This window comes from Notechis scutatus, chromosome 15 (assembly GCF_049901735.1).
Source record: "Notechis scutatus isolate UNSWTSFEM ecotype Mainland chromosome 15, rNotScu1.2, whole genome shotgun sequence".
Classification (NCBI taxonomy): Eukaryota; Metazoa; Chordata; class Lepidosauria; order Squamata; family Elapidae; genus Notechis; species Notechis scutatus.
The window spans coordinates 9192838-9206282 of record NC_142023.1 but is presented as its reverse complement, the minus strand read 5'-3'; the positions used below and the strand labels follow the sequence as shown (position 1 = coordinate 9206282).

At 43.6% G+C, this 13445-nt stretch overlaps 1 protein-coding gene across 3 annotated transcripts in view; it reads left to right on the top strand.

Moving 5' to 3' along the window:
• SCAI (suppressor of cancer cell invasion) overlaps window positions 1–6094 on the top strand; it is a 32309-nt gene extending 26215 nt beyond the window's left edge. For all 3 annotated transcript variants that reach the window (XM_087944175.1, XM_087944174.1, XM_087944173.1), the window contains 4 exons: window positions 701–773; window positions 3872–4045; window positions 4698–4798; window positions 5362–6094. In XM_087944175.1, the coding sequence (XP_087800301.1) occupies window positions 701–773; window positions 3872–4045; window positions 4698–4798; window positions 5362–5511 (498 nt within the window). In that variant the 3' untranslated portion in view covers window positions 5512–6094. The remainder of the gene's footprint in view (window positions 1–700; window positions 774–3871; window positions 4046–4697; window positions 4799–5361) is intronic.
• Window positions 6095–13445: the final 7351 nt, after the last annotated feature.

The window sequence follows — 13445 nt, the reverse complement described above, 5'->3', positions numbered from 1 at the left end:
CTCGTGATCAAAGTTCGGCCACTGTGACACTGGGCAACTGACATGTACTTACGATGGTTGCAGTGTCCCTCTGTCTGTGTGTGTGTGTGTCTCCCCCTTTGTGACCTTCTGACCAGCCAAGTCCGATTCGGTTTTAACAACCGCGCGACTCACTTAACAACTGCAGACAACCGTGGCCAGAAAGGTCGTAAAATGGGGGCACAACCAGCCCAAACAACTCTCTCTTTGCTGAGCGACATAAATTCTGGGCTCCATTGGGGTCGTAAGTCGGGGACTTCCTCTCTCCCCTCCCCCTATTCCGGGGGTTTACCACCTGCTCAATATTCACAGCGTCCACCTCTTATCGTTCCCGCCGTGAGGAATATGCTAAGAAGAAGAAGAAGAGAAGAAAAAATAACATTCCTTGGCAAGAAAAAGCAGTTTTGCTTCCCAGCAGGGCCTTCCACGCCGGGGAAAATATCCCGTTGTGTCGTCCATATGTTTTCCTGATGCACAAATGTAAACAGATGCTTCTTGCGTTCAGACTGGGTTTAGGGTTTTTGTCTTACCTATTGAGTCCTTCCCAAGGGTCTGAATATTAAGTCCTGGGTGTTGTTATTATTGTTGTTATTATTATTATTATTATTATTATTATTATTATTATTATTATTATTATTGAGCAAAACTGTCTCTGAGATGCCTTTTCCTGCTTCCCTTCTAGAATTTCACCAATTTGTTCGGGCAGCCGCTGGTCTGCTTGCTTTCTCCCACCACGTATCCGAAAGCGTTGCAAGGTAGGCAGTCATGGGATGGCGAGATGGTTGGCAGGTAGTCCTCGACTTACGACAGTTCATTTAGCGGCTGTTCGAAGTTACGACGGCACTGGAAAAATGGGGGGGGACTTTTCAGACTTAACGGCCGTTGCAGCTGCCCCTGTCACGGGATTCCAAATTCAGACGCTTGGCCGCAGACTTGTATTTACGACGAGTCCGCAGTGTCCCGGGGATTACATGATTTTCCCCTTTTGCGACCTTCTGACGAGCTAAGTCAGATTCGTTGAACAACCGGGTTATTAACCTAACAGCTGCCGGGATTCGCTTAACGACTGTAGATTGTTGTAAAATGGGAGAAAATTCCCTGAATAACTGTTTTGCTTAGCAACCGTTGTTGGCTCCATTGTAGTCGTAAGCCGAGGGCTACCTGTACTTCCAGTTTCTGGCAAAAAAAAAAGAGAAGAAATCCGTCGTGGACAACGAATTTGCTTAACAGCCGCCGTGTTTGCTTACCGACCGCTATTAAAAAGGGTCGTAAAAATCAGGCATGGGCTCAGTGACGGTTGTAAGTCATGGACTGCCTATAAGCGCACTGATGATGTTACTGAGTCAGGCAACGAAGCCAGGAAGCCAGCCGCTTCTGATAATGTCCGTCCAGTTGGTAGGCTTAAAAATAAGAATTTCACACCTGCCCAACCAACATCATAAAGGGCCAGCCAAAGTCTTTTGCCCATTGCACAATTCTTGGAGGCTTTTAGTGAGGCAGGAGGAGAGAAAACGAAGGAAAGAAAACTGGGACGGAGCCCAGGAATGTAGCTTATCTTGGAATCGGGAGTCCTTGAATTTTTCGTTGGAATGTAGAGCGGAGTTTCCAGGCCTCTCCAGTTGAGTTTTTATTGGAGACAGGCTGGAATTTAAACTGCAGAGGTCCTCTTATCAAAACTTCCTGGGGGGGGGGGAAGCAAAGTCCTCATTAAAGGTAGTCCTTGACTTACAACGGTTCATTTAGCGACCGTGCAAAGTTACGACGTCATTGAAACAAAGATTACTCGTGCAGAGGGTTGCACTGGGTGTGGATTTTCACAGCTGTTTTCTTTCAAGCCAAGCTTTAGCTGACTTGGTCGGTTGGGATTGACTTAGCGGCAACATTTCTGGCTTCTTAGCAAGTGTCTGTGGAGATTCTCCATCATCCAGAATCATGGTTGTCCCAGAGGTGCTTTTTTCCCAAGAGGCAACTGGACTTCTTTGTTTTTTCTTTGAAGAAGCTCTGACTGGATGGTGGTGGTGGGGAAACGGAAGGATTGATACTCCTTGCAGACAGCTGATCATTTGCATCCTTTTAGTGTGTTGTTGAGGCCTCTTGGAAGTTTGCCTGTGTCCTCAGGCTCACCTGAGTGGTGCCAATAGAAACTGTGTTTGTAGAAGGTTCCACATCCATTTGCACCACTTGGGTGACCCTGAGGATCCAGGCAAACCTCCAAGGGGCCTCAATGCCTCTCTCAAAAGGATGCAAATGACCAGCCGTCTGCAAGGAGTATCAATCCTTCCCTTCCCCACCTTCCAGCCAGAGCGGAAGAAGCTTCTTGGATGAGAAGCGAAACCTCTTCAAAGGCAAACAAGGAAGTCCACTTGCTTCTGGAAAACAGGCCCCTGTGGGACCTCCTTAGCACATCTTGGTTGGGAGCTAACTAAATGGACTGGTTTGGAAAGGCGCTCGATACCAATTAATTTTCCCACCCGTTTTTCCAGTCCCCATAAACTGTAACGGGTGGAGAGGTGTGTCACTCTCAGAGAAAAAGAGAGAGAGAGAGACGCCCCTTCCCCACCTCCTTCCCAGCATGAAGTCCAGTCTGGTGACATAATTTGTGACCCAGGGAAACTGGTGGTCAGCTGTGAAGGCATGAGAGGAGCCGGAGACTTCACCGTCTGGCTTTTAGAGGTAAGTTCTCCTCCGTCACGAAGGGGGAAAATCTCTCTGGTGCTCCTGGGAGAATGCTGGAAAAAAAACACTATATATATAGATAGATATATTACATGACTTGCCATTACAAGCAAAGTTACATTCACGGAATGACCACGTTGCTGACGTAACAACTGTAGGGGTTCACTTAACAGCAGTGGCGAAACGCACTGAACGACTGCCTCGCTTAGCCACAGAAATTTGGAGGGCTTGGTTGTGCTCATTAAGTCGAGAACGGAGCCATGTTTTCTCAAAGTTGGCGACTCTAAAATGGCTGGACTTCCAACTCCCAGAATTCCCTGGCTTGGGAATTCTGGGGAGTTGACATCCTCCCTCCCTCCCCACAATCTTGGTCCCACCAAGGTTGAGAAGAACTGGTCCGGAGTAAGGCCGGAAACAGGATATTCCCCTTTAAAAACAACAACGACAGCCACAGTACCAAACCAAACGGTGAATGTCTCCAGCACAGAGAGAGGAGAGAGAGAGAGAGAGAGAGAGAGAGAGAGAAAGAAAGGAAAGAGAGAAAAGAGAGAGAGGAAAGAGAGAAAAGAGAAAGGGAAGAGACAAAGAGAGGAGAGAGAGAGACAGTAAAACAAAGACAGAGAGAGACAAAGAAAGGGCAAGAAAGAGAGAAGGAGAAAGAAAAGAAGGAAAAGAGAAAAAGAAAAAGAGAGAGAGAGAGAGAGAGAGAGAGAGAGAGAGAGAAAGCAACCCCACCCCCTAGCATTCCCAAAGACTCTTACGGATTAATTCATTCAATTTTGTTTCTATGCTACCAATTTGCAAAGGGACTCGTGTGGTTGTGTAATTCACCCCCAAATAGGGGGACAGTAATATAAAAGGATCATTATTAAAGCTACCAAACTCTTTATTATAAATTATCCTAACCACAAGGGATAAAATATCTGCTCAAAACTTCTCAAAAACGGTGGAGAATTCAGAATTGTCATTGTGAGTCACTTCTTTGTCTCTGTCTCTGTCTCTGTCTCTCTCTCTCTCTCTCTCTCTCTGTCTGTCTCTCTCTGTCTCTCTGTCTCTGTCTCTGTCTCTCTCTCTCTCTGTCTCTCTCTCTGTCTCTCTCTGTCTCTGTCTCTCTCGCTCATGCCTTGTTTCTGCTGAACGCAGTGTGATGCAGTCATTCGTTTTTATTGTCTTATAGATCAGTCACAACGAGGAAGCCTCTTCACTTTCTTCCTGAACAACCCTCTGATGGCATTCCTGTTTGTCTCCGGATTATCCAGCATGCGCAAAGGACTCTGGGACAAATGTCACGATTACCTTCGTAAAATCAACCGGGATATTGCACAACTCTTGACTCATTCCCGCTCCATAGGTATGCTTGGGAAGGAAAGAAAGAGGCAAACACCTGAACCACTAGCAACTCGTGTGTCAATATACTAGCAACTCGTGTGTAAAGACTGGCAGCTCGTGTATAAACCAGATAGTTTGTTCGTTTGATAGGCCAAGAGCTGATTTGACCGCCACGTGGTTACTCATACTCCGGTGCCTTAGAATTCCGATTTTCATCTCCCATGTTCCCATGAATGACTTGGATGAAGAAGTGAGGGGATGTTGTGTGCTAGAACTGTCAAGAGAACGTAGAGAGGGTGGGAAATCTTTCCGAATCCTGGTAAAATAAAAACCAAAAGAAACTCAAAGCAGCTACCATATATTGCTCATGGTAGATCGGTGGAGTCATTGTGAAGGTAACGTATCAGTTGATAAATTGACATAGATTATGTTAGGTAGAAGTACATTGTGTTGGCTATAAGCTGGAGTACATCGTGTTAGGTATATGACGCAGATACAGGTTGAAGTAAGTTGAGCTAGATGGAGTCAAGTATAAGTTGAAGGACATTGTATGTTGACTTTTTTTTCAGCACCATTGTAACTTCAAATGGTTCTATCTAAATGAATGGTCAAAAATTAAGGACGACCTGTGTTCTAATTTCAGTTTTCTCTGTTTCTTTCCCCCCTCATTATAGACCAGGCCTTCCTCCAGTTTTTTGGAGATGAATTCCTGCGCTTGCTTCTAACAAGGTTTATTTTCTGCTCAGCCACCATGAGAATGCACAAAATCTTCCGGGTATGGCAATCAATCAATCAATCTTCCTTCCTTCCTTCCCTCCCTCCCTCCTTTCTTCCTTCTCTCCTTCCTTCCTTTTCTCCTCCCTTCCTCCCTTTCTTCCTGTCAAATTGGGCAAGGGCTGAAGGGTTTGCAGAGTTTCCCTATTTCAAATACTTTCCCCTGAGTTTCAGCTCAATTTTATTGGAGACTTAAAATGTTTCATTGTACCTCAATACTCATTGTTAATTGATCCTAATTGGGCAGGGGGCACAATGAGTACTAAAAATGATGAATACCAGACAATTTTTTTCCTATTAGGAATAATGTAACACACTTCTGCATTAAGTACCCCAAAAATGATGCGTATCGGGACAAAACGTTCACGTCAAAATGTATGAAGTACCAAATTCGAAGCGTTTCAAAGCCACGGCGATACCACTATCCTTTGTACCACGACTTTCGTATTGCCGTTTTGTTCCAGCTGTAATTTGGTATTCTGCGTTTCCAATGTCCTTTTCAGAAGCCGCTCTGTTGCCTTTTGTGGCTGTTTTCTTATTTTCCCTTCCTTTTCCTTCCTCCAGCAGGAAACGAGGAATTATCCCGAATCGTACCCGCAGCTGCCCAGGGATGAAACCGTGGAAAACCCACACCTCCAAAAGCACATTTTGGAATTGGCTTCAATATTGGATGTCCGAAACGTATTTTTGGAGACCACCCTCGACGATTATTAAGTGCGGAGAAACACATCATCGTCTGGAGGTCTTTTAAACCCTCACTGCAAAAAAAAACAACAAGTTTTTTTTTTTTTTTTGGAAATGGTGCAGTTTTCTAAACGTGAACATCCACGCACACACACATACACACACAGAGAGACAAAGGAATTTACTTGAGTTTTATTTTGGAACTTGACGGTGTTATATATATATATTTTCTTTTTAAAAAAAAAGTAAAATGGAAAGAAAGGAGGGGGGCACTTGCCCAGCTGTTCTATTCTGCATGGATTCGATTTTGATAAAAAAAGAAGAAGAAAGAAAACAACCCCCCCAGCGCACACACGAAAGTTTTACAATTTTAGACTGAAACAATCTGGTGGGTTTTGAAGCTTTTTTTTTGTTTGTTTGTTTGTTTTGAGTTGGAAGACGTCACTGGCCACACAACAACAACACCACCCATCCATTCTTCCCTCGAGAATGAAATGCAGCCAGTCACTTTTAAGCCCTCGTTGTGCAAATCCTTTATTTTTGTACTGTTTTTAAAAATCCAAAAGCAAAAAGGAAAAAAAAAAAAAAGAGGAAAAAAAAAAAAAAGAACAGAGGAGGGAACCAAAAAAAAAAAAAAAACCCAGGAAAAAATATATATTAATCTTCTATTTCCCCAAAGATTTAAATCCTGAACGGCAGGACTTCAAATGGTACAAAGCGGACAGCAATAAGCGTGAGTTGAAGTCAATAGGCTTCATTAATACCTTCCCCCCTCAAAAAAAAAAAGAATCCGGCTCAGTTGAAGAGATGGTTGTGTACACTTAAGAACATACAGCGCTGTCCATAAGTTTTGTGGGGTATTTCTTTTTTTCTTTTTTTTTTTGAGAAATCAGCCTATATCGCACATTGGCTAAGGTAGCTGGACTTTATCCCTCAAAACCTAGAATTTCGGCCCATTATCACATCCAAAGATTATGAACCACCCTCTGTGCATCCCTTCAGTTTGGGCTTTTAAGTCACAAGGAAAAAACAAAAAACAAAATTCCATCCCTTTCTCTGCACGCAAACCATGGTCAATTCTCACTGCAATATGGAAGATTCTCTTGATGATGATTCTTCCCCAATCCCTCCACCTCAACTTCTGAAAGAGCGGCTTTCATCCCGTTCGTACTTTGAGGGCAGAAGTTCACCCGGTGAAGAAAAGAGAGAACAATCACTGCCTCGCCTCTGTGTTCAAGCTGCTCAAAAGAGGGGGGAAAAATTAAGAGAAGGCTCCTCATCTCACCTTCTTAACTGGCAGTGAGAAATGTCTACCTTCCAGAGCTGTTGCTAGACAAAGAGAAAGACGAATAAGATCTCAAGAGGAAACTTTGGTGTGATGAACTTTTGGGAAAAGGCGAGGAAGAGTTTCTCTTGGGAAGAGGTGGAGAAGACAATGGTCTTTACCATCTGGTTTTTTAAGGGGGCAAACAACTCAAGAAGCAAGACCTATCTCCAAAGCTTTCATGGAAGGACCTCAAGTTTGCATTTCTTGGCCTACAATCGGCCTCCCAGTGATTTGGGCTTGACGTAGCTAGAACAACAGTGGTCCTGAAGGATAATGTTTAATGCTTGGAGCCCAGCGAAGAAGTCCTGTAGATGGGAAAATGGGACAAGCATCTTCAGACATCAAGATTGAGGAGGAGATCTGAGGAAATCATGATGTGGGCTTGGTGTGCATGTGCTGCTGTTTTCAAAGACCCCCATCCTATGCTTTTTTTCCCCCTCCCCCTGCCAAAGGAGTACATGGATGAAATCCAATGTATTTGGACTAAGCTAGAGTGAGCGCACAAGTCCACTGCTCTTTTTTTTTTTTTTTAAAGGGTGGTAGGGAATCTCCGAGGAAGCGTATTCCCCAATATATTAAGAGGTTGCTTTTGAAAAGTTGAGAAGCTCACCTTGAGCAAATGGGATCCTTGCGGTAGCTAGGGTGGAACGAGGCTGGAAGGAGGAGGACCGAGGAAGGAGGAGTCCCTCCTCTTGGTCCAGATGCCCAAGGAAATACAGTTTTTAATCTCAACATCTGCTTCTTCCAGGGGTCCTACAAGCCGCTTCGCAAGCAAGGACACGGCACCTGGCCCTTTTAAGAAGTAGCAAGGTTGGGAAGCGGTTGCCGTAATGAAGAAAGGCAACCTTGGGGGAGAGAGCAAGAAGGTGCCTTAGGGTCGGGCCTAAAGTGCAATGAAGATACTATAGGTGTTGTGTTTTACTTTTTCCTTTTTGAGGAAGAAAAAAGAAAAGAAAGGAGGAAGAAGGGAACGAAGGAGGTAGTTCTGGTTCTGAAATGCCTTCATTGTTGACTTGGCAATCAAAATAAGCAGCTTCATAGCAAACTTGTGTTTTTAATGGCGTTCGGTTTGGTCTAGGCGCAGCGCGGTTTCCTTCTGTGGTGCTTTGTCATGTCCGCCCAGTTATGGTTCGTCAAAGACAAGTCTGGGTGCAGCAGTGTCTCGTCACGCATCTGCCTACCTGTGCTCCGCCTGCCGAGTTGTAAATGTGTATGTGTGCATGTAAATATGTAGATATATTTATAAATATAAGGATCCCTCGGAACCATTGTTGTACAATTTTTTTAAAGAAAGAAGAAGAAGAAGAAGAAGAAGAGGTTTATGTAGGTTCTGAACCGAAGTCACGCCCTCCAGGTGACATAGTTAAGAAATGCCCTTCAGGTTGTCATGAGTCAGCAGACAGGTGGTGGGCTGTTCCAGCCGGAGGCTTCAACCCCCTCATTGCTGAGTTCCTTGGGCGTCTTCCCAAGTTGACTTCCAATGAGGTCATTCTGGACGAAGTTGACTTAAAGACCCTTTCTGTCACCACATTCTGGGAAACATCTTTGTTGGAGTTCAGTGTTTCGCTGGTGTCTCTAGTTACATGATGAGGGCAGGGGTGAGATTCAACCGGTGTAGCAGCAGCTGGTTTGGGGAGTGCGCGGCCAGTGTTTGAACACCGCCCATTTTCAGCTCTGATACTTACCTCCTACTGCAGCCCCGGTGAGTAAAACAGCTGAGCTGCAATACACAGAAATAAAGGACAGACTAGAGCCAGGACAGGTGGTCGCGACCAAATTGATCACCGGTCCAAACCGGTAGAATCCCATCCCTGGATGAGGGTGATAGTAGGATTGTGCTGTGGTCTTGCTCCATCTTGCCTTAGTACCTGGATTTCCTCTGCGTACGCTTGCAGGGGGGTGAAGCTTTACTAGTGTACCTTCTGCTGACCTAATGTCCTCCAGATATCGCCAAAGGCTGGGCAACTTGAAATCCACACCAGTCAAGGAGGGCTATCTTATTGTATCTGCCAGTTACACGTAGGTTGCAAGCATAAGGCCTGGAGAGAGAAGACATTCCCTTTAACCACAGAATGTCTCTGCTTTTGACTCTGGTTTGACATCCCCTTTCTGGGGGACGAGAGGAATTTAAGTGCCTGCTTCTCTGAAGATTGTCACTTCTGCTTCGCCATCAGCATTGGGTGCTCTAGAAAAACAGATTTCAAGGAAAGGACCTCGTTTTGAGCTCCTGGCAACCCCTTGTGTGTGTTTTAGTTATTTGTCTTGTCTTTCTGAGGGGTCTTCCCAAAGGGCGTAGATTTCAGACATGGTCCTCATAAAACAGGGGCCTTCAAACTTGCAAGTTTAAGACTTGTGGACTTCCAACTCCCAGAATTCCTCCTCTAGTCATGTTAGCTCAGGAATTCGGGGAGTTGAAGTCCACAAGCCTTAAACTTGCAAGTTTGAAGACCCTTGTTATAAAAACTAACCAAGTTTGACACCGAAAAAAAGCTAAATAAGAAGGAAAGAGCTTGAAAGATGGGTATTCTGATTAGACGGCATTCGAGCAGTTTATGTTCTTTTCAGTTTTACTTGGAACCATCTCCTCCTCCTCCTCCTCCTCCGAGAGATTATGAAGGATTTGTTAGGAAGAAATGTTTTGGGAATCAGATCAGGGTCTGCTTATCCTGTTCTCGTAGGGTTTGTGTGAAGGAAGAGGTCGCGTTTGGAGAAGTCTCTTTCCCGCTACTGCATTCTTGCGAAGGTGATTGCACTGACACCTGAATTGCTTTAACTGCTGAAATTTGTGTTTTCTCTGGTGTCAGTCTCCAGATCTCAACTCCATGCTGTCTGTCTTTCACCAGGCCTTTCAATGAAGATAGGAAATAGCTTGAAAACAAAGATAGACATCCTAACCAAGATGGGACCAAAGCCTTGTTTAAATAGAATGTACACATCTACTAGAGCTTAAGCACAACAAGCCAGCTTTTCTTTCTTTGTCCTGTCAAGGCAGCTAAATAGACATGTGCAGGTATAAAGGGAGAATAAAAACAACAACAAAGCCAGGACTAACTTACTACTTTGAAGGAGGTATCTTTCTAGTCAAATTTAACATGATGTGTTATAGTTCCTTCCTTCCTTCCTTCCTTCCTTCCTTCCTTCCTTCCTTCCTTCCTTCCTTCCTTATATTTTTCTATCCGTCTTTTATCTTTACTTCTTCCCTTCTTTCTTCCCTTCTTTCCATTCATTCCTCTAAAATGTTTTCTATCCATCTTTTCTCCTTCCTTCCTCCTTCCCTTCCGATTTTTGACATGTCATTTTCAGCTTGACTTTTATTGGGGGTCAATTCAAGATCTTGGGCTTTTTAAAAAACACTTTTGCATGGATATGTGTAATTTAGTTTGTTTCTATAATTCTCTTGATTGGCCCATGTTTGGACTTCATTGTATTTTTTTTTAAAAAAATGTGGTATGGTCTCAGCTGTCGCGATCGTCTTTAAGTCCTTTGCTTGCGTGGGAACGTTTGAAGAATGCATCCAAAACTTTACAGGAATTGAGCACTGAACCCTGCTGCACACATTAAAAAAAAACACAACTACCACAACCTGTTGTTTCCACTGGTCAATGTTTGCTGAGTAATACGATGAGTTGAGTCAGATTTAGAACAGATTAATTGAAATCTTAGTAAGGGACTTTCTGGATTTCATCCTTCAGTTTGTGGATGACTTAATATGGACCCAATGCAGTGCTAAAAGCTTCGAGAGAGAGAGAAAGATGAGTATAGGAAGGCTATCTTTTTCAGACACTAATTTTTGTTCCAGTAGGATAGGATTTGCACTATAATTCCAACCAACTTGCAGGAACTAAAACGCTAGCATGCATTTCTCAATTTGAATCTGGCTAAGGCACTCTATTGCCTCGTGCTTATATTAGCAACGTTTTTTCTTGGGTTTGGTTTCTTTGGGGGTTTTTTTCTTCCCCTTTAAAAAAAAAAGAAAGACTTTTTAAAAAAACAACATGTCTGGGTTTTGTTCCTAAAAATGCAACCCCGTATTTGGAAGTCGTGATAAAAACCTTTTGCCTTCTGAGTGGTTTGTTTTTTTAAAAAAATTATCTAGGCAACGCTAGTCTGTAACCGACTTGTTTTTGAAGAGTGACGCAAGTGGTAGGGCACATACACAACTGTTTTTCTCTTAGCATCTCCTCTAAAGGGATGGAAGCACAACCGTTTTACATTTGGCCTAAATTTGTTCGCGGTGCTGCTATTCTGTAGTGCATGTCGTGACGCTGTACATACATCGCTCCTGTACACCATGCCACCTCTGATACCTGTCTACGTATTGGTGCCAACCTATCCATGCAATGACTTGAGATTTCTACGACATTCCTGATCTGACACTCTTCTTATTATTTTTCCTCTTCCCTTCAATGCTGAGAATTTTTCAGGCGGGAAGGACGGGGGTATTTTGGTTTAAATCCTTGTAAATGGCTCCCCGCACACCCCTCCTCGACCTGCCAGGAATTAATGGCACCTGCACCATAAAGTCTAGTTGATGTGGAAATCTGTTTCCTGTAAAACCCTTGTACACGCGTCTGTCTCTTTAACACATCAGAATTATGTAAGCCATATAGCGGTTCATCCATCTTTCCTTTTATTTCTTTTTTCTTTCTAATTTTCTCTCCCCACCGGATGGCCGATCGTTGATCATTCACACTGTGGTTTGTGGAGGTGTCTTTTATTTTTTATTTTTTTGGTTCCTAAAGAGTTCAACTCTCTCTCTTTTTTTTTTTTTTTGAGCATGATATGGGGCAACTTCTGTAGGATCTAGGACAATTCCCCATGGCCGACTTGCTACAAGACAAGAGTTGTCACTTAAATGAAGAGGAAAGAATCATTTAAAGAAAGGATGCAAAAGAAGGAACGAAAATGAAATGTGAATGACCAAAATTTTAAAAAGAAATTAAATTTACTTCACATAAGTGTTGAATTGGCCCGTGGCGAGTTAGCCATGTTGAGTTGACTTGGCCATGGCGAGTTGGCTGGAGCGAGTTGCCCCATTCCTACTTCTGTCGACTTCTTTCAATTTGACGACTTACGGGAAGACAGTACCAGCATGACTGAATTTTTCAACCTAACAAGGTGATCCTCTATAGAGACCTGACCCAGGTGTCCAAGGGAACAAGAAACACTTGTCAGCAACCAACCCACATATCTGCTTCGATGTCGCCCGAGAAGAAATACGACATATCTGGGGTTTTGCTCTTGGTGTATTGAAGATTTTTTCCCCCATGTCGGTTACGTTCACTTAGAATGTGAATACATTCGTTGGTTGTGTATAAATGGGTTTTTGTATCGAGCCCCACTCGGATTAAATGTATAACCAATATACAATAAACATATTTGCTTAATGCTGTGTCTTTCAGCCTCTTCAAATTGGAGGATCCGCACGTTTGAGTTCAAATCATTTCAGTCGACTTCACGGTTGCCCTGCGATCTTTAGAGCAGTGCTACTGATGAGAGAAAACCTTTCCCCCCTCTTTTTCTCAGTTATTATATTCCACCTTTGTTATTTTTACGAATCAGTCCAACACGTGTTTAGAATAGAATAGATCAACAGAATTGGAAGGGACCGTGGAGGTCTTCTAGTCCAGCCCCTTGCTTAGGTATAATACATTTCAGACAAATGGCTGTCCAATCTCTTCTTAAAAACTTCCAGTGCTGGAGCAACTTGTTCTACTGCCAGGGAATTCCTCCTTAGTTCTCGGTTGTTTCTCTCCTTCATCAGTTTCCACCCGTTGCTTCTTGTCCTTCCCTTCTTGGGGTAACCGGTCAAATAGGGTCCATGGGGGGGGGAGGGGAACCCCCCCCTCCTAAGCCCTCTTTCTCCTAGGCTGTCTTGGTCTTTCAGTGGCTCCTGGCAGGGGGGGGAAGTGGGTGAGATCCTCGCAACTCAGATTAGCCAACCCACAATATAATATGGCCACAACGGAGCCCGAAATGTATGTCGCTAAGTGAGAAATTGGTTGAGTGACTTTGGCGACTTTTTCTTGTCTCGTTCGTGAACCAGATCGCTGCAGCAGTTTAAATTAGTTAACACGGTTTTAAGTGAATCTGGTTCTGTCAAAAGATGATTGCATGACACACACCCCCTCCCCCCAGGGTGCTCTTAAACTGTCATAAATAGGAGCCCGTCATCAAATGTAAATCATGCAGCCCCGGGAATGCTACAATAGTCATAAGGGTGAAAAACGGTCACTGTTTTTTCAGTGCCGTCGTAACTTCGAATGGTCACTAAAATGAACTCTTCTAAATTCTTGTGTGTCCCTTGTAGGTCATCTAGTGCAACCCACTGCCCAAGCAGGAGACCCTACACCATTTCTGACAGATGTCAGTCCGTTCTCTTCTTGAAAACTTCCAGATGATGATAGATAGATAGATAGATAGATAGATAGATAGATAGATAGATAGATAGATAGATAGATGAGAGAGAGAGAGAATGAATGAATGAATGGCCAAGTATGATTGGACACACAAGTGATGAAGCTCCCATTCCACTCCATTCCATTCCATTCCAATATTCCATTCTTCCTATTCCTGTTCTATTATATTCCAATATTCTATTCCATTCCAATATTCTATTCCATTCCATTCCATTTCT